At 39.1% G+C, this 22,097-nt stretch overlaps 1 protein-coding gene across 2 annotated transcripts; it reads left to right on the top strand.

Moving 5' to 3' along the window:
- The first annotated feature begins 379 nt into the window (after positions 1–379).
- slc7a2 (solute carrier family 7 member 2) lies at positions 380–20,730 on the top strand. Of its 2 annotated transcripts, none has more exons than XM_072662970.1 (12): positions 380–617; positions 2,776–3,160; positions 3,523–3,678; positions 5,118–5,283; positions 5,386–5,522; positions 5,668–5,890; positions 7,088–7,224; positions 10,010–10,112; positions 12,527–12,726; positions 13,769–13,935; positions 15,683–15,791; positions 17,115–20,730. In XM_072662970.1, exons 2-12 carry the CDS (start codon positions 2,797–2,799, stop codon positions 17,267–17,269), a joined length of 1,917 nt encoding a protein of 638 aa, XP_072519071.1. In that variant the 5' UTR covers positions 380–617; positions 2,776–2,796; the 3' UTR covers positions 17,270–20,730. The 2 variants fall into 2 exon arrangements, with proteins under 2 accessions (XP_072519071.1, XP_072519070.1); XM_072662969.1 differs by lacking the exon at positions 7,088–7,224 and adding an exon at positions 6,659–6,798.
- Positions 20,731–22,097: the final 1,367 nt, after the last annotated feature.

The following is a 22,097-nucleotide window of genomic DNA, read 5'->3' as shown; positions in this document are numbered from 1 at the left end:
ATGTCAGTTGCTTAACCATTTTTAGTGGTCAGTAAGTACTCTGGCAGCTGGACATGTTTGGCCTATGTATGCACTGGAAAAAAGCAAGCATTTTTTTTTCCAAAGAAATGGATATTTCTGCCTCCCACTGCACATACACATGCTCGCACGCACTTCTACTCTCGCAGATGCATACACACACACACACACAGCCCACAGTGTGTTGCTTCTTCTGGACCCTAACTGACCCACCGTTGCATGCTTTAAAGAGCAAGGTTGCCTCCCACTGTCCATGCTAACAGGCTAAACCCACCCACATTCTGTTCCTCCCCTCCTTCTCCTCCTCCTCCTCCTCCTCTTGGGGCGGTACAGCTGTCAGAGTCCCCTGGAGTCCAAGCACCAGGGCAAAGCAAGTTAAGACTCAACCGGGATAGAATGAAAGGAGGAGTAAAAATAGAAAAGTTGGGGGTTCACATGTCAGTTGCGAGGACTTGAGCTTGAAGGGAGGAAGCGTTAAACTTGAGACAGGGCTTTTATAGATAGGCTCACAACTCGGCCGCCTTTAAAGCAATCAGTGCCAGGATTCACTAAGGGGTATGTGGGTACTGTAAGAATTCCTCCAGAACCACCTTTTACAGGTAAGTGGACTGATATTAAGGCACATGATTTATGCTGTGCAACTGTACTAATGGTGAGATTTGCATGATTTGCATTTTAACAAAGAAATTGTTACCCTTTGTCTCCATTCTTTTATAACAGCTAGTATGTTAATGTTATGCCAGTTTTTCACGCCCAGTGAAGAAATCCTTTCGGCACAGTATTTATGTAGCTGCAACTGTACTAATGGTGAGATTTGCATAGCTTGAAGTTTAACAAGGATATTGTACAACCTATTTCCTCTAGTCCTCTTTAATGACTGTTGTGTAAAGAATGAACAGTAGTACGACAGTTTCCCTTGTCCAGTGAAGACATATCCTTTAGGCACAGAACTTATGTAACTGCAACTGTATTAATACTAAGATTAGCATAGCTTAAATTTCAAGAAAGGAATTGCTTTGGCTAAGTCCACTAATCTGCAGTGGCTGGTCTGTTCTCTACAGACTGTTTGGAGATTTGGTGATTCAGGTAGCACAAAGTGCAGACTGATGTGACCTAAGGGCCGTCCATAGAAGTCTTCCAGAGTTACAGAGCAAGAAAGTGCTCACAACTGTCCTTTTCACAGCCTTACATTATTATGCTAATGTTCTTTCACATGCACCAGGGCTTTGCTAAGCCTCTGACAAAGAGCATATTTAGTGTTGCAGTGCTTATTTAATGGAGCTCAGCTCAAGTCAGGTGTTTCATGCAGGCTTCTATGATGCAACCCCCAAGACTGGATCTGCAACCCTGTGAAAAAGCCAGTAGAAATGGCAAACTGCCAAAAAGAACAGGAGAAACTGTCTTTCATCCTACATTCGGAACAGTGCATATCAGTGAAATGATTAACGAGGCAAAAACGACCCATAGGGAAGTGCATTAGCTTTCTAGGAACTATTGAGAGGCAGGTATGCGTATAAGCACATTTTCTGCCACACACAAAATAGATAGAACCACTAAGACCTTAAGATCTTAATGAATCAGCAATGAGATGATTCTGTAAGGACTGCTTAGCCACAAGTGGAACGCTCCCTTGGCATACACACAGCACAATTGGCAGATACTCAGCCCTAATCAGTCCACACCTGTCAAAATGATTTTTTTTACACATCATGTTATGTAATTCTTGCTCGAGGCGTTAGTAGTTTTTTTTTATTTTTTTTTTACAAACTATTGCATGGCTTGCCCAAAGTGCAGATACATGCCAGTGCAATGCTTGAAAGAACTGCGTTTCAGTGTTTTCATTTCGTTCCCACCCTGAACCTAAAGAGAATTGACATTTCTACTCCATGAGCAAGGGTTAAACCAACTTGTCATCTTTGTGTCTGAATGTGGTGCAAAAGAGCTATTTCTGCGATACTCTACTAGTCCCTTGAGAGTTAAGCTCATGCTTGGACAGAGTGCAGCCTTGGTAAACAGAGCTTTTTTTGGTTGTTCAAATAAAGTGGTTTAAAGATTATAAAGATAGTGTTTTTTATCACTAGTCATAAAAATGGCAAAACTATGACATAATAATTATATAAAGTATATGTGAATAAATTAATATATCATGAGGCTTAAAATGTTGGCTGTATGAAACATGCATCATGACATATATTGGGTACCAGTAGAACTGAGGGTCATGCATTCAGACAGAAGTGCCAGATTTATGAAAAACTACATAATTTAAAATTGATAATTTAATAATAGTCACTGAAAAAAGCAACTAAATTGGTAAATTTATGGTATTGTTGTTGTTTATTGATTCTATAACTGGATTAAATCTGAACTTGTTTAGAGTGTGAAGAGGTTTTATTTAGTAAATGTAAATATAGTTCTATTATTGCTGTCAATCAAAGTTTTATTATTCTTCTGTTAAATTGCCATTTTAGAGATACAAGGTTTATGTGTGACAATGATGAAATATGTCATTAGAGCTGGGCAATATGACGATATTTTATGGTATTGTGATAAATATTGTGTATCATGAAAAGTGTCTTTAAATATCATGATATAGTATTTTTATCATATTGCCCAGCCCTATTACAGTTATATACTATTGAACATCTAACAGTTTCTAATTATTTGAAAAAATCACTTTCTAGCTTTACAGTTTAAATGATTTGCAGAATGTCTTCAGAATTTGGACACTAATGTTTGATATTATTGACACCTCTTCAGTTTCTAGTGCTAAGTGGAAGAATGCTGGCCCACTTGCTCTCGTTCGGCCGCTCTCTGGTGCGACGGAAGAATGTGGACTGTCTGGAAGACTCCAAGCTGTGCCGCTGCCTCTCCACGGTGGACCTCATCGCTCTTGGAGTGGGCAGTACTCTGGGGGCTGGAGTCTATGTCCTTGCTGGAGAAGTTGCTAAGGGTGACTCTGGCCCCAGCATTGTGGTGTCCTTCCTCATTGCTGCCCTGGCTTCTGTAATGGCAGGCCTGTGCTATGCAGAGTTTGGAGCCCGGGTGCCCAAGACAGGCTCAGCTTACCTGTACAGCTATGTGACTGTAGGGGAACTCTTGGCTTTCATTACAGGATGGAACCTCATCCTCTCATATGTCATAGGCAAGTGTAACAAGCTATTGGGCCAGTGATTGCTGTCTAATTGTCTTGCATTTTGACCCCTGGAACCCTGAGGGCTGGCGTGTGGGTCCATACGGCAGTAGCTGAATGACTATGTAATGTGCATATTTGCCATAGTATATATTTGTAATAGTTACAGAATAGCTTCTATTAGGTCTTAAATAGCATATTTTAAGATTAGTATTACAATTTAAGGGTTCTAAGGGTTGAAAAGCACTGTATGAGCTTAGAAATGCAGTTTGTTGACAGTGTTGTTTCTTGTTCTGGAAGTTTCTCTGCAGATGTATTTTTTAGAAGGGAAAGACATGTTGTGTTAATTTTTTTAAATCTTATTTTTCATGCAGGTACTTCAAGTGTTGCCAGAGCTTGGAGTGGAACATTTGATGAACTCATTGGGGGCCATATAGAGAAATTCTGTAAAACGTACTTCAGAATGAGCTTGCCTGGCCTGGCAGAATACCCAGACTTCTTTGCAGTTTGCCTTATCTTACTACTTTCAGGTATTTTTTTCTTTCCAGATTCATTTTGATCCACATGTTTGTGGACACCCCTTCTAATGAATGCACTTTTTCCCCCAAGGGGGAAATGCACACACAACTTGTCTAGTCCTTGTAAAGAAGTATTTCCAATAGAATAGGACTTTCTGGGGCATAAACACGAACCTGTTGGCACCATGCCTAATGCCTGGTGTGGGCTAGAGGGGTATAAAGCCCCTCCAGCATTGCTCCATCTATTACTTTTGGGAGGAGTTACTTTTGGGCAGTTGAGGATGAGGTGGGGTGATCATTCAATGTCCTGTCCTCACTAGTCCTCTTGCTGAATTGCTGAATGCAATCAGGCAATCAAGCTGAAAGCTTTCCCTGGACAGTAGAGACAGTTACTCCAACAAAAGCAGGATCAACTCATTTTTTTTATTCTCTTGATTTCAGAAGAAACAGTGAATAAGCAAGTGTCTCAATACTTTTGCCCAAATAGTGAAATGGTCATGTTAGATCATTTATAAATCCAAAAATAATATCTTCAATTACTATATACCATGCTTTGTCAAACATATTAAATTTGAACACATTTGCATATAAGTGTAGTAATATCAGTAAAATTCAAATAGAGAAACACTGTAAATGTCGCAATACTCCAACTGTTTTGATTGTGCTTTTCGTGTCAACACATTTTAGTTCAGTACACTTCAAAATCCAATAAGTAAAGATGCAACATTATGTAACAGTGGCTAAGAAAAAGCCACAGACTCACATGGTGAATAGAACATGTAAGGAGCTGTTGTGGCACTGAATCTGTGGCTTTGTGTCAGGATCCAAAGTCAGTTGGCATCTGCACCACTCTGCCCTTCCAGAAAGTCAGGTGGCATCTGCACCACTCTGCCCTTCCAGAAAGTCAGGTGGCATCTGCACCACTCTGCCCTTCCAGAAAGTCAGGTGGCATCTGCAAAAGTCACTTGCCACCTGGACTCACTCCACTATTTCAGAAAGAGTCCAATTGAATTGCTGGACCGAGCCTGGTGTTGCAAGAGGGCACTCTGACAATGTAAACAGAGTATTTCACAATGTAGGCCCACTGACCAATGGTGGCACAAAGGATTCTTTGAGTGAAATCTATGAAGAAGCACTTTTGGTTCCCTAAAGAACCATTTTTGTAAACGACATCTGTGAGTGGGAATTTTTTTACCTCAAGTAAAAGCTTTCTCACACTCACAGATCTCTTTTACAGATCATTTCTGCTATGGCATCTCTCAAAAAAACTATTTACAGCACCTGTAGGGTCTTCTTCAAGGACTAAAGGCTTAGAGCAAAGAGACTTCTGGTTGATGTTGTATAGGTTGTCCATATTTTGCCTCTAATAAAGGGGGGCCAAGAATTTAGCCTTGAGGAACACCATATATTGTGATATTGACTACTCTCTTATGTCTTATATATTTTCGCAGGTCTTCTTTCTTTTGGGGTAAAAGAGTCTGCGTGGGTCAACAAAATCTTCACAGCTGTCAATGTGCTTGTGCTTCTTTTCGTCATTATCTCTGGGTTCGTCAAAGGAGATTCTTACAACTGGAACATATCAGAAGAATCGCTCATAAATGTCACTATTGTAACAAGGTGAGAGACAGAGCAAGTGCAGTGCATGGAGCAATAATGCAGATATTATAGTTTTATTGTGTAAAAAATGGCATTTTAATGTCACTGCACTGTTGATTACAGGAACCTATCCGACACTGGAAATGTCACCAGTGATTACGGGGCTGGAGGCTTCCTGCCTTATGGTTTCGGAGGAACCCTAGCTGGTGCAGCTACTTGCTTCTACGCTTTTGTAGGATTCGACTGCATTGCAACCACAGGTACAGACATGCTGATGTCTTGGAATATCAAGGAGCTGGTTTTATCATGGTTTCAGACATTCATTTTATGCACAAATCATTTAAGGCTCTGTGGGAGCGGGAACAAAACATAGCAAAAAGTGTTGTATTATGTTCTGTTGATCAGGAGAGGAGGTGAAAAATCCACAGAGGGCAATTCCTATTGGTATAGTGTCCTCCCTGCTGATTTGCTTCTTGGCTTACTTTGGTGTATCTGCTGCCCTCACCCTCATGATGCCTTACTATCTTCTGGATGAGAAGAGCCCGCTGCCTATGGCCTTTGAATATGTTGGCTGGGGACCTGCTAAATATGTGGTGGCAGTGGGCTCACTATGTGCACTATCAACCAGGTAATTGTCTTTCCTCAGACTTGCTTTTAATGCTGTGCTTGCAGGAATGTAAATGTTAAATGTAATTCACAGGCCTGTTTACAAAGGTAAGGTGTATTTAATTCGAAAAATGTAACTGTCTATTGTGATGTGTCTAATTGGGTCTATTTTGGATTGATTCTTTAATGCCTTGAATGACTCTTTGATGGTGGCTTGTGTTAAAGAGAAGCAAACATACATTGCCTTGCAGTGTTTCTCTGGGCTTTGTTGTTGCACTCTTTCAGCACAAAACCTAAGCATGCCTGGTGTCTTTCCTTTTTTTCCTGGTGAGCCAAATCATTGAAATCACAACGAATGTATGTGGGTTGTGCAAAGACTTTTAATATGAAGGGTGGAAGATCTGCTGCAGAGGAACTGGTTACTCCATTATTTTAACTCCATCCTCTATTTTAAGAAGTAGCCAAGGTATTATTTTACTAACACAACTGATCTAGAGATACCTGTAGCCTTATGACAGGGCCTTTAAAGATGACCCAGGAAAAAAATGTAAGATGTCAGGAGTGAAGGCCAAATCCCTAAATTCTCATTACATACTATATAGTGCCCAGATCAGATTTGACGTCTCTAAATCTACCAGACTTAACCCATGTATATTTCCTAAGACGAGGTTTTGGGGATGTGGCCTTCGGCTTGTAATTCTAATGCTCTGTGGCTATTGTGCAGTGGCTGGTGTGAGGGGTTTGCCTGACTAACGTGTTGGTCCTATGCATGTCTCTGCTCCACATGCAGTCTGCTGGGCTCCATATTCCCAATGCCACGTGTAATCTATGCTATGGCAGAGGATGGGGTGCTTTTCAAAGTGTTAGCCCGAATCAATCCTAAGACGAAGACCCCAGCTATTGCCACAATGACCTCCGGTGTAGTTGCAGGTGAGAGCTGGGGGTAAAACTTGCTGTGTAAAACTACATATTCCACCAGGCAAAAGTGAAAGGTAAATGTTAGGTTATCACTGCAAACTACTCACAATTACACACAGACCTGAACAGAATGTAAAAAAAAAAAAAACGCTGGACAGAAAATGAATGCAATTGATACTAAACACAGGGCCTGAATTTGGCAATGGGCTGCTCATTCACAGTTGCCTGTGGTGGTGTATCAAATGTTCATAATTGTCAAGAATGCTTTGTGTTTGAACCATGACCCCTTTTTTGTCCCTAGCCTGTTGGGCTCCATGTTTCCGCTGCCCCGCATTCTGTTTGCCATGGCGCGAGATGGCATACTGTTCAGATTTCTTTCCAAACTGAGTAAGCGTCAGTCACCAGTGGCTGCCACCATGGCGGCGGGCACTACCGCGGGTAAGCTCCAACGGAGAGAGAGGCCTGGCATGGCCTGCTGTCTCGTTGTGTGTTATCCTTGGTGGCGGTGCAGCTTGTGCATGCTTGAACTTGTGGTGGTGGTGGTGGATGCATGCTCTTGGTGGTGGTGGTGATAGTAATCGAGATGATCTAGATGGTGTTAGCCTTGGGAACTCTTGCCTTTGTGCTGTTCTTAATCATCAGGTGAATCAAGTTATTTAGTAATAATTTTTGTTTTTTTGCTCATCAATTGAAAACCAGCTTGAGTGACCATTCTAATGGCAAATGGACCAACAGAAATGGTCCAAATCCTAGTAGAAAATCAGTTTAAGGATCAGTTCGGGCAACAATGTTAGCATTGCTAACAATGAAAGAAAGCACAAATGGAAATTATGCTAAGTGGTAGCTGCTAGCTTCTATATATTGTTAGCAGCCTTTGCATACTTGGTTAAGCTTTATTACATTTTGGTTTAGACATCTAGGGTTTAGGAAAGCTAAGCTAAACTGAGCCAGAGATCAAGTTAACTTGGAATAAAAATCTAAAAAACTTAAAATCTATATGAAGGGTTTGATTTTGTTTCTTTTATCTCTTGGTCTTTTAACGTAACTTTAGCTAATGTAGGAAAAAGTTCATGTTACAGAGACAGTATAACACTAGCCCTACAATCTTGCAGGCTTGAGTCGTTGAGAAGTTAGTTTAATATGCCACTACTGAACTTATGGGCCGTTTCCTGTAGTCTCAGCTGTAGTGAAATTCTCAGAGGGAACAGTGGATGTTGAAGACTTTGATGCTAGCAGGAGTGAGTTCAGTGTATGTACAAAGACTGTCCACAGCTGGATGAAGGCTAGAAGGTAGAGGACACCATAAAGCACCAGACAGATGTTTTTTAGGGGGTCCAGCTTTGGTGTGGGAGGCCACTGTGATTGTCGTGAGTTAAAGCCGTATTGAATCACTCTGGGTTTATTAGTATACAGTGTGGGCCTGCTGGGTGGAAGTTTGGTCACCTGCATCAGTGCATTAGAGTCATGGGGCATGTCTGGAACTGTTTGCTTACATTATATCACAATCTTGTCTTCGTATCAGCCTTTGGTGTAGGACTCTGTGATTACAGAAGCATAGCTTGTTGATACTGGTCACTACAGAATGTATTAACAACATCATGGCTGCTGGTTATTTTACACAACAGTGTAGTGAAGAATTTCCTTTATAATAACTACTGCACTGAAAAACATATGCTGAATGTACTTTATTCAAACGAGTATAAATAACATATATTACATCAGCACAATTTTCAGTTTGCTAACTTTAACTGTAATTGTTCTGCTATAAAAAAGTGGGAATGTACACATTTGAATCATGTAGATTCAATCCAATAGATCAAATCAAAGTCGATGAATTTAAATATTAAAGCCAAAAGCAGATTATATTATTATATTATTAATTTATTTTAATTGCATCTATTAATAATTGTATTGATTCATTATTAGTAATTTCCAGTGTAAAAAGGTTATGCCAGATATGAAATGGTTTTCGATTGACCTGTAAAAATGCTTACTTTTGCATGTGGTTCTTTGTGTCGTCAACTTTTTGTGCTCTTATTTAGAGCTATACCTAAAAAATAAAGGCAGTATGTGCCTTTATTATTACGTAAGTGTGCATGCTACAAGTCTTTGATTATGATTTTTACAGTTTTTTGTTAGTTGTTTGAAAGATGTTTAAAAGGAATCCATAGTATTTCGGTTTGACATTTATAACAGCATAAATGCTTCAACAAGTTTGCTTTAACATATTTTGTGTTCGACCCAGTGTGTTCACATGAACAGTGGTCCTCATCCACCAATATATTCCAAAGAATTTTCGTAAATTTATTCTTGAAAAAAGTCAGATTAGATTCATGATGTGATAGATTTCAGATTCATGATGCGTTTTTAAATTTGATGTGCACAATTGTTCACAGTTACTATAGTGATGGACACCATTGTCCTTGTATATTGAATAAATTATAAATAAGAAAAAGAATTGAATGTCAAAATTTTTGGTAAAGCTGGTAAAGTGGTGTTTAAGAAGAAATTTCTCCTTAAGAACAGTTGGTGAATAGGGCCCTACTGAGTGCTGACTGTCTTAAAACAGACATTACACTGCGAAATTAAACCACTTAATTTAGTGGTTTAAACCATACCCCAAACATAAACATCTGAAGTTTGTTTATTTTATTTTGCACCGGAACAATGAGGCTAATGTTTTTTACAAGTTATGGAAATTTAGACGATTTAGCATCATATGCCTAAATCAGCACCTATGTGTAGCAATGGACAACCAAATTCAGGCCGCAAGGCGGCTGTTAACAATGCTTTTAGCCATGTGACATACTTTTGTCCATTTTACTTAACTAACAATCTGTTTTACAGTGTCAGAAACCACATAAGCCAATGTAATCTTGATATCGTCATAAAGATACATAGTTTGAGACACATGTGTAATGAATCTGGCATACAGGGCCTAGTTTGTAAAATACTGGAAAAACTCAGATTAGCTTCCAGTAATAGTTAGCTTCATTGGCTTCATAGCTCCAACTGAAGAAAGTTTGGACTCCAAAGGTCTTGATTGTTCAATCTGGGTTAAGGGGAAATTTGTGTCAATATGATTTTTCACAAACTATTCCTTTACGATGATATTTACATTGTGTATATAGTATTGTTTGCACTTATTTTATAGCATTTTAGCTTTTCAATGTAGTAAAATCCTGATGTCTAATCTGTTTTTTTATGTGTATCGTCCCCACAGCTATCATGGCTTGCATATTTGACCTAAAAGCATTGGTGGATATGATGTCTATTGGAACCTTGTTGGCCTACTCTCTGGTAGCTGCCTGTGTTCTTATTCTCAGGTTAGTGCCTGTGGCTTACTGTGTACTGCAAAACAGCCTTTTATGCTAAGCAAACCTGCAAGCTGCTGTAGCTACCAAATGAAAGACAGTCAGGAAGATACGCCCTAACACTGCAGTGAATGTTATTGGATTAGGCCTATGATGTAATCAACTGAATACAACTATTGTGCAACCCTCTGTGGTTTCTGTAGTTCATGGATTTGTTTATTCAGCCTTGATTTCACAGACTGGCTCACCTCAAAGGACTCACAGTTACTCCCGAAGTCATAAAAATGCTCCCTGTTAAAACAAAATAGGAATTCTAAGAATCTGCGGGGTGTTGACCAAAAAACACACACCTCTGAACCACACGCACCAAGAGCTCTTTCAGCAGCTAATATGAGCAGGGAAGAGGGCACGTGGGCCTAAGAGAGGCTATCTGGAGTTATGCGGGTGCGGCGTTCTAAACATGAAAATTGTGCTCGCTAATATAGTTACAGCTCAGCTTACCACAGGACAAACATCACATCCAGCGTTGGTGTATACCTGAATCCACTTCGGTCAAGAATCAGTCATCAGTAACCCATGTAAACATGTTGTGCTGTTCAAATAGCTTTGTTTATTATCATTTCAACCCCTGGAGGACTTATTATTTTCACTTTGCATTTAAATGCTATTTCATAATTACATAATAATTGCAGAGTTACAGTAAAACCTGAGCTTTTAGTCTACAATTTTATTTGTTTGTTTCAGTGTCAGGCAATAACAAAAACATGGCAAAAATGTACAGGTGGTACCATTTGAAACAAATGGTTTCCCCATCAATCAACACTAACTGCTATTTCTATTAAAATCACATGTACCAACAAACACAGATTGTAGCCATGGAAAGTCTAAAATTGTTTAGAAATGACACAGTGCTTATTTCAAAGAGCTACAAGTGATATCATTAAATAATTAAATTACCAAAAAATATTAATGATTAAATAATTGACATTGAATTTAAACCATGCTATTGCTATTACCAGAAATAACTGTATATATACATGGTTAAATAATTTCTCCAAATATAATTGTATACTATAAATTGAGTGAGTAGAGAAAGAGTTGCTCAGGCATTAGGCAGTGCTTCAGAATGAAAGCACAATAAAAATGATGTAAACAATGACTAAATCAAAAAAAAAAAGTACAAAGTTTGGTGTCAGAAGTTTACTTTAGCTGCTGCTAAATGCAGGCTAATGCAGCTAACTATATTGTTATATACTATATTGGTGCTATACACTTCCATTGTTCATTAATACCCAGAATAATTCTTTATTAATATAAAAATATAGCTATAGGGCCAGAGTGGTTCAGCGGACTAAGGCACTATCCCTATAATCAAAGGTTCGAGCCCAGGTCATGCTGCTAACCATCAGCAGCAAGGCCCAAAGAGAGCACAATTGGCCTTGCTCTCTTCAGGGTTGGGTAGATGGCGCTTTCCCCACATTGCTTTGCTGCAGTGCAGGCCATCACTGGCATCTGTGGGCTAGTGTGTCGAAGCTGGGTATGTTGCATCGACGGCAGTTCGAAAAATGAGAAGCTTGACTGCGCAGGCTTCCGAGGAGCCGTGTGTTGGTCCACCCTCACTAGTGTCGGGTGCATCGCATGCAATGGTGTGGGGGGGAGTTCGTACTGGTTGGGTAATTGGCGATCCAAATTGGGGAGAAAATGGATGAAATATTGGATAAATATTAATAAAATATATATATGGCTCTATTAATAGGTCAATATTTTTGGTACAGCATAAAATGGTTGCTCTGTCGTTGATTAAGTGAGAAGCAGTGAGCTAAATATTTAATTTCATTTACATACAGCATATCACTCCTTCCAGCTTTTGCTACAGTGTGAATAACCCAACACTGTCAGAAATAAAGATACTGTACAGGTCAAAAAATGTTCAAACTGTATGTCTACATGTCTAATTATGGTAGCCAGGTTTATGCTTCAGTATATATTTTTTACTAACTGTATGTAAGTTTCTCACCTTTAGCTTAGAATATTCCCATTTTATTCCCATTAATTCCAGTTAATTCCCACATTGACCTGTTTATTCCCATGGTAAATTTATTTGTATTGTTAAACCTTTATGTCTGCAGTTGACAAAAACAGTACATTGATGACAGTTCTCAAAATTTCCATGGAAAGGTTACATATTGGAATATTATAAGTTCCCATGAAAAGTTACCCTGTGCTCATGCTGTGCTGTGCCACTAATTGTGACATTCACAGCTTATATGTATAGTTATACTGTATTTATTTATTTTTGTTCTGGAACTTCAATAATCACCTAGACTATTCCACTTCTGACTGTCAGGTTTTAGTAAAATGGTTACTATTAGCATGGGCATAACAGAGACTGTGTGTCATAATGATAATGAAGTCTTCCATTTCAGGTACCGCCCAGACACTGTATTTGAGAGCAGCAGGGTGAATAAAGAGGGAGAAGAGGTGAGGGAGTCAGAGCTGACCGAGTCTGAATCTCACCTTAACAGCCTAAAGGATGGAGAAATGACTCTGCATTCCCTCCTCAACCCCTCCCTGCAGCCCACTAAAGCCTCTTCCACTGCCGTCAACATGGCGGTTGGGGTGATAGGTGAGCGTCATGCCTTTAACTACAAGCCTTGATTCAAATCTATATACCAGTCAATTTGGAGCATTGCTGTAAGAATTTGATTGCATTCAGTAACCAGAGCATCAGTGAGGTCAGGATGTTGGATGTTCTCCACCCCACCTCGTCCTCAACTCACCAACTTTTCCCAAAAGTACTGACTGGAGCACAACCATCATTCCAGAGAACACAGTTCCACTGCTCCACAGCTCATTGCTGGAGGATGTTATACCCCTCTAGCCCACACCTGGCATTAGGCAGCATGGTGCCAGTAGGTTGCTGTTTATCTGCTCTAGAAAGTACCTATTCTATTGGTAGTACTTTTCTAGAGGGACTAGATAAGCTGTGTGTGTGTGTGTATGTGCATTTGCACATCTGTGTCAGCAATGGGTAGAAGCTTTGATGGCTTAAAGAAGCTAAATGCATTTATGGGAATGGGTGTCCTCAAACATTTGGACATATAGTGTATGCATGACAAATCTTTAAAAGGTTCAAAGGTTGAGGTTCTTTACCAATTAAAAGGTCCTTCACATTCACAACGTCGGACTTTCTAGGCATAGTCTTTCTGTGAGGATTATAATACTGTATACTTTCTAACTGAAATAAATTAAAGCAATTATTAAAATGACAAATGATTTGAATACTCATAAATGGTACTGTATAAGATGGAAAATGGATTGGCATTTGTGGTTCAGTAATTAGAGCTCCGGGCTACTGATAACAGAGCTGTGGGTTCGATACCCGGGCTCGGCAAGCTGCCACTGTTGGGTCCTTGAGCAAGGCCCTTCACCCTCTCTGCTCCCTGGGCGCCGCTGCAATGGCTGCCCACCGCTCTGGGCATGTGTGCTCACTGTCACTGTGTGTGTTTGATCACTAGTGTGTATGTGTGTGTGTTCACTGTACGGATGGGTTAAAGACTGTCTGGTGACTGCAGTTGTCTTATCTTTTCTTAGAATATGCAAATCTGTCTTGTGATTGGACCTCTTCCCACAGAAATACTGAGATTATTTATTGTCTCTTTCTATAGTCATCACAGTGTGTGTGATAAGTGCTCTCACTACACATTCTGGACCGGCCATTCTTGCCATGGTGCCCTGGGTCCTGGGAACCCTTGCAGCATCCTTTGTCATCTTTTTCATATGCGTCATCCTGGTCTGTAGACAGCCCCAGACAAGCAAGAAGGTGTCCTTCATGGTATGTACACCATCAGCCTTGTCTTGCGTTACACATCTGTCTCAAAGCTAATGTAGCTGACAGTAGCAAACATACTGTTGCAGTGTTTTGTCTTTGTGGGTTCAAAAGCATTGGTTTATATTCCCTGCTTGAAAACTGGCTTACTACACTTTCTATAATATTTCACATATGATTGTCAGCTTCCAGTATGTGGTGACTATTAGCATGGTTATATACACAAGCTACAAGGCTAATGTATGTGATCTTTATTTCTTCACTAATTTTGTACCAAATTTGCACACCTACATCAAATGACTTGTTGAGTTATTAAATATTCTCAAACAGACTTGTATATGTGCGTTCAGACACTGTATGATATGCTAATATATATTAAAATACATAAATGTATAAAACTAAATACATAAAAATGTACAAATAACTGTTGTTTTCAGCCAAGTGGTGAACATCTGTTCTTTATAGTTTCTCCTACATTCTCAGAAATGCAATAAGCAAGTCTGTGAGTACTTACCAACACATCAGGCTAAACTAGTGGCTATAATCTTGTTAGCCTAGTAGCTTCTGTAGCTTCAAAACTAAAGAGGGAAACATTTAGCTAAGGTGACCAGATGTGCTGTTTTGGGATGTAAAAACACGTGTGTTTATTTTTACAGTCTCCACACTTCCTGTGTGCGGATTTTTACAGCGTTAAACGCGTCTATTAAAGCCCCGCCTTCTCACCGCCACTATTGGTGTACATGTACCCATGTACCTGCATGTATTGGTCAAACTGCTGAAGTCCCGCCTTCTCTCCGCCAGTATTGGTTTAAATATACCTGCATAACATGCAGCCATTGGTCAAACTACTTCCCACCTCAGCCGGTTGGCCGCAGCTTAAAATACATGAACGCAAATGGAAACCAACACAAATCAGTTTAAACCATTTATTTATTTTATGTATGTATTTGTTTATATATTTTTTTAATATTGACATGGAAATATAAAACGTAGGGTAAAAAGTGGTGTAAGTAAATCTTAAATCTTTTTGATTTGGTTTTAATTTTAGGTGAAACAGGCAATAAAGCTATTTACGTATATTAGTCTTGGTAAATGAGTATGTTTATTAATCAATTAATGTTCATTCATTTTAGAGATATTTAACTTCCACCTAACCTTAAACATACACACTGCCACTGTCCTACATCTTAGACCTACTTGAAGTCCACCAGCCCCAACATCCTTACCGTGACAGATACCCATGTGCCCTCAATGTCCTCTTTTTTTGAAACCCAGAATATGCCCACCCCTAATTTAACTACTTCCAGTCTGGGAGGCAACCAAGCATGTCTTGACCGATTGACCACACTGTGCGTAGGAGGAAAATAGTGTTAATAGGAAGAATAAATGAAGAGACAGATGGAAAGGGAAAAGCATATTGCGCTGTCAGTATGGAAAGCACAAGCTGTTTTTTTGGCATGTCTGTAAACAAGGGGTATGTGAGGCACAATGACTGTAATTATATGAAGCATTTGGGATGAACAGAAAAGATTAAATAGCTGTAGTCAATCTGAAGCCCTGTTAAAAGAAACTTCCAGCCCTGCTATATATATATATAATCCAATAGCTGCCATCAGTTCATTGAGGTGAATCAAAGCAGGCTTGCTTAATTGGTTCCCCTGATACACTGACCATGCTTCAGTCAGTATATTAGTGGTCACCTGTGCAGATGGTCACTGCAGTGTCTTTAACAGAGTGTTTATTTGCTCCACAGGTCCCACTGTTACCCTTTCTGCCCATTCTGAGTATATTTGTCAATGTTTACCTCATGATGCAGCTGAGTGGAGACACGTGGATCCGTTTTTCAGTCTGGATGGCTGTGGGTAAGTGCAAACACTTACTCACATACACACATGTGCACACACAGTGGGCATTTAGGACTGCAAACAACTTATTTAAGCATGACTGGCAATACTGAAGGAGTAGCAGGTAGTGCTTTAAGAGAAATTCCACTGATTTTTCAGAAATTTCAGAATACTTAAATGGTTAAGATGTATCCATAAGTCATTCAGAGTGGTTTGATGTGAAATGCTTGAGAAACTTACAGAGTCAGAATTGTACACAATGGTGGTGGTAGGAACCAGTCTTCTGAAGTGCTTTGAGATTATGCTGGTACTAATTACTCCATTAGTAGTGGGGTAAAATTGTCCTGATAGAAAACATATTTTTTAATATTTGCCAAATTTTGCAATTTGTAACATATAGCATATCAAACCCAGAGAATATTTGTAGTGTAATAGTAAATGAATAATAATAATCTCCAACTTTCACCACTGTAATCTGGTTCCAGTCTCAGTAGTGTTCTCCACAATGAACCTTTTCACACCAACTATTGAAATTGTCAGATTTGAAATGACCAGTGGATTTCCCCTTTAACTTCAAAATGCTACACATATCAAATATGATCATCTTAGGACCCTCCTATTTTGTCATCTATAATGCCAAACCTCTGTTGTGTCTATAAAGAAATATCTTGTTATAAATTATTATTATTATTATTATCTACTACATCATATGTGATACTGTCAAAACTATTTTATATTTATTATTTGTAATTATTTTATTATCTAAACTGTTTTTTTCCCTGTGTTTTTCCTGCTAAATGTCCGTAATACATGTATTACTTTTACATATTAAAAAAAAAAAGTAAAATAAAGAAATACAGCTTTCATACATTAACCCTATAAACCCTAAGGCTTATTACACAAAGGTGTATTACTCAGTAACTACAGGGAATTCTGTGCAAACTGGGGGGGGGGGGGGGGGGGCATATTCTTTGATAAAATAAGTTTTTAATAACGCTTTCAGCCTCCAGGAGGACCCTAGGCTTTTTAAGGAGTTATAGCTGGAACTAGAAAAGTGGGAATATGACAGTCGGCCTCTAACAAAATGAAGTTCATTCTGTTGAATTGCTGCATACCTGTGTTATTTCCTCACTAATATTAGGCCCGCTATCAAACTCTTTGAAAATTGTTTGTGTATGTATTTAATTGAAAGTGTCCTCTTGATCTACCAGTGAAGCAGTTTTCTGACTAAGGTTGGCAGGATGAATTATTGGTTCTGACTTGTTCACAATAAAAGAAAGTTGATGCTATTTAAGTTATGCTGAATGTAATGGAACATAATTTTCTCTTAAACCCTCACAGGTTTCCTCATTTATTTCGGTTATGGAATTTGGCACAGCAGCGAGCACCAGAGGCAGCGTCAGGGGGCTACCAGAGTGCTGGACAAAAAGACGATGAATGAAAAGGAAGGCACTATGGAAAAATTCCTCCATCCAGAGAAGACTAGTCAGTTTTAAAGAGAGATGAATTTTCCCTAAGGACTCTTATGAACTTGTGCCATTTTGAGCTTTTCGACCCCCCTCACCAGCTGACAGTCCAGCCCAGCTCTGGACCCACCTACATGTTATGGTTGGGTACACAGCAGACGAATGTTTAGTCACCTCTCTCTCTTTCTCCTAAGATTGCTATCCTTGCGAATGCTTTGATGAAAGTGTGAATGCTACGACGCACAGTGTATGAAACATGAATGTAGTTCTCAGACAGCACTGTGCATTTTAATCGCAGAGTGAGGAGAAGTGTCTTAACTATTTCAGCTCACAATGAGTGTTGAGTTTTACACAGTAACTCACTAACTGTTACCTCCAGCTTTAACAATGCCCATGCTCAGTAGCTTGAACAGGAATACTCCATTATTGTTTTAACCTAATGTCTATGTGCTGCATGGGTAGCATACGGTTAGATAACACATCGCACAGATAGTACATCTTGTGCTCAGAAATGACTAAAAAAATTTTAATTACTTAAAACACACTTTTAGAAGTGTGTTTTGTGAAAGCTGTAGACTGTGGTAAATGAATGTATGCTACAGATGTGCCAAATAGAGACTAGGTTTGAAGTATTCCATGGTAGTGTTCTATTAATCGTTCTTTTTCAATGTATTTCCAATTCATTTATAAATGTAATTACTTTGACTTGCTTTCTTGACCATGACCAGTATTCCTAGTATTTCTACTGAAATTTCTACTGAAAAAAACATATTAACTTTTTTTGCTATGCCTTCTTATCCTTGGCTGTTTGTTAATGAAAGAAAATATTTTTAAAAAATATGTTAAAACACTTTATAATCAGTCCACATTAGCGCACAGTGGCTTAGCGGTGTAACACGCTAATACTACGGCCTTGGGGTCATGAGTAGGAATCCGAGCCATGCCGCTTTGTCATCAACGGCCGGAGTCTGAGAGAGCACAATTGGTCGTGCTCTATCCGGCTGGGTAGGTGGCCCTCTCTCCCTTCATCTAGATTGGCTGGCTCAGTTGTCTGTTATCTGGTGCAGTGGAGCTGGGGACCCAGAGCTTTCCTCTGAGGTTGTCAGCTGCAGTTTGAAAAGTGGCGGTAGCTGGTTTCGCATGTATTGGAGGAGACATTGATATTATGTCCTTACCTTTTTAGTGTCTGGAGCACTGCTAGGGCTAGGAGGGAGCTACGAGCAACGAGGGTTAATTGACAGTACTAAATTGTGAGAAAACAGGAAAAGGTCTACAAACAAATTATTAAATTATCTGTAATAACAGTGTAATAACACATTAACAATGCATGCAGTAACTGTATAACTGCTGGTGAAGTATTCAGTGTTACAGATGCATTTCAGCAGTACAGTTTATGCAGCAAGTGCAGCTCAATGGCTGTTGCAGTTAACCTCTTAAACTCCACAGAACCACTGGTTGTTCAACCGCTGGTCCTTTTTTTTCTCCCTGGTGGAACTACTCAGCTAGTTTAGGTATTTACAGTGGCATTCAACTGGCATGCTGTTATTTTAATGGCCCTTGGCTGTAAAAATTTGAATTAAACACTCTACATTAGCTGCACAGTGCACCAGGAAAAGAAGAATTGTGGTTGCTGATAAAAGCTCAGTGTGGCACGGCTGCCCTGTGTAATTTGCATAAAGTTAAAGACAGCTCAACATTTCTCATTGCCCTGCAAGTCATGTTTGTGCCACCAGTTATCTCACAATCCCACACATATTTTTTGCTACTACCCATAGAAAATGAATAGAGGATGAATTTGCGTGCAATGGACACATTCCGTTTTAATTACAGCACATAATAGGTAAAACCCTAAATCGAATTAGTTACATTATTGAGATTATTGAGACTTCTGCTATTGCAAGATTCTAAACTAGGGTTGATATAGATTTGTATTTACACAAGCTGCTCTGGCGTAGTTCATCTGTAATAGAGAATATGTCACTAACATTCACATTGTTGTTAATTAATTATTAACATGTAATTACACAGTTATTAGAGACTTTTACTATAAAGTAGCACCACGGCGCATTTTCCTTTCACTTCGATTAAGCATGGTGTTGATATGTCTATGCTGTGATACAGCTGTGAGTTAATAGTGTCACTTTGTGGCAAAGTGGGTTGTTGCAGAATTCGAATATGTAGTTGCTGTCATGCAAAAACCTTGTATTTCCATTTTTGGCTGTTTTCATTTTTTGAAAATATGAATCTGACAGACCTTTACATTGTGTCAAAATTGCATGATGAATGGACCAGTGAAAATGCTCCATAATGAATGGAGCAAACAAACACCTTTTCCATTCACTTTCACCAAAAGCTAAAAGCAAAAGTTTTTTTCCTTTCTACTGTCAAATTGCCATGTTGTTCTTTCATAGTAGTCAGCTCCTCTAGTTTACATTCCTTGCTCTGATTGGGTTATAGGCCGGGTTTGTTTTAACAAGGGGAATAAGTATGTATGTAAGTATTTGTAATCAAATGTGCTATTAATAGCCTTTCTGTCTTTCTTTGTCGTTTTTAGAGATATAAAGACATGTACACACATGTAAATATTTGAGAACAAGAATGAAACGGCTGTTAGACGCGTCTGCATTGGTATTAAAGCGCCAGCATTATGGGTGTTTGTAATATGGTCTAATGCATGTTTTCTTTTGAAAGGTGTTTCTATTGAAGTGCTTAGCCCCTGCAGATTGGCACTCCAAGTGTGCTCTATGTCCTACTGCTGTGAATCACTACTACATCTAGTCTTACAGTCTGATCTACTGGATTTGCTTGATCCAAATGTTCACCAATCAGCCATAATGTTAAAACAACTGAACCTGCCAATGGTTGGGATATACATATTAGTATATATAGCAAGAATCAGAGGGACCTTTACATGATCAAAATGGTAATGGCTAGATGATTGGGTCAGAATATCTCCAGAAGGCCCACCAGTGAAGCAGCAAACAGAGTCATGGGCGCCCATCGGGTCATAGCCCATTTGGTCTGATCCCACAGAAGAGCTGTTGTAACCAAATTGCTATAAAATGTGGATGCTTGTGGAGTCCATGTCTTGACAGGTCAGAGCTGCTTTGGTGGTTTTAATGTTATGGCTGATTGCTGTAAATTTCTTGTGAAATATCCTTCAGTTTACTTCGGTTTGGCAATACCTGCATTTTTGTTTGGGTGGAAATGATGCACGCATTTGAATCGAGGAAATTTAATGCATTTTTATTTGCAGCATAGGAGCTTATCTTCATCCAGATGTTTCTACTCAGACGCCATTGTATCTTTTGTAAAAGTAATCCCGCTAATTGTGTCTGAGGACTTCTTCTGTACAGTGTCCATTCATTGAAATAGTCTTAATAACACGACTGCATCACAGAGTGATTGTATAAAATTCAGCAACATTTTCATCTTTTTCTATTCATATTTGAACACTGTTGTCAATAAATGTGCTTTTCCATTTAATGGTACTGTACTGTTCTCTTTTGTGGTGGTGGTGGTGGTGTTGGTGGGAGGTGGTCTTTGTGTTCAGACATTTCAAGCATACCCGGGAAACAATTGCACATTTACCTTTACTTCTATTTACATTACATTCTGTAATAGTTCAGGATGGAAATCTGGGGATTCATACAAGGCTAATAGAGATAAGTTATGGAAGCTTATATAAAGTGCATGAGTAATTCATCACACAGTTGCAGCAAGCTCAGACATGCTCATGCGATTTATGACACCCTTTGACATGCAGTTTTTCATTTATTGCACACATTTCATTCAGGCTTCCGGGCAGTTTTCCAAAAGCATCTTAACAAGGGGAGTGTTCAGCGTGATGCTTTTGGAATGCATGTAATACACGAAACCACCTGCTAAGCAAAAGATCTCATAACATAACATCTCAACGTTGGACTTTTTCTTATGGTCTCTTTTTCTTAATTAGCTTGTTAGGTTAGCATTGTTTGGAAAGGCCAGGTGATTTCATATTTCTTTTGTATTTGGACTCCTCAAATCTTATCCCAACAATCAGCCCCCTTGAGCTCTCTAAGCAGCTGCCTAGCACTCTGAAAATTATAGTAATCAATGCCCACAAAGCCGAAAGAGGCTATAAGAAAATAGCAGCTTGTTTTCAGGTACCTGATTTCTTAGTTCCTCAGTTCGTAAATAGCAATTATTTTGATAGCTCTGAGACTCTGGAGTGGTGGTGCACTGTTTTACTGTGCAGCACCACCTAAACAAATATGGCCTTCAAGGAAAAAATCTTTGGAAAAGTAGCAGTTTTCAAGTTTTTCAAATTTCAAATATCTAAACAAGCCGGAGGCATTTTAGAAATACAGCTTATTAAATTTCAAGTTTACAGAATTTTAAGTTTACAGAATTTCATGAAAAGTGCACCTCTCCAACTGTTAAGTACGGGGCTAGATTAACCATGTTTTGGGTTTGTCTTGCAGCCAGTGGCACAGGATTCATGGATTTAATTAAATACCAGTAATTATGTACTAAAACATCACACAGTCTGAAATAAAATATGCAAATGGAAGAAGGATGGCCTTTTCACCAATGGACAATGGACTACCTCAAGAGGAGCAAGATGAAGAAGCTTTTGCCTTGGCCCTCACAGTCCCCCAACCTAAATATCATCAAAAATCAATTCATTCATCAAGATTTTTCTTAATACGGGTGAATTTATTCCGTTGAATTATATTGACTGAGTTAACTGGGTTGTTCCAGTGAAAATTAGGGACCTGTAGCATCTGCATATACTTTGATGAGTAAAACTTTATTCATTTCATCCAATGGTTGACTGCCTGGCCTCAGCATTGTAGGAGATTGGAGCAAGTTACCA

Source organism: Salminus brasiliensis, chromosome 19, assembly GCF_030463535.1.
Source record: "Salminus brasiliensis chromosome 19, fSalBra1.hap2, whole genome shotgun sequence".
Taxonomy (NCBI): domain Eukaryota; kingdom Metazoa; phylum Chordata; class Actinopteri; order Characiformes; family Bryconidae; genus Salminus; species Salminus brasiliensis.
Note: the sequence above shows the minus strand (reverse complement) of the source record. Positions and strands in the feature narration are given on the sequence as shown.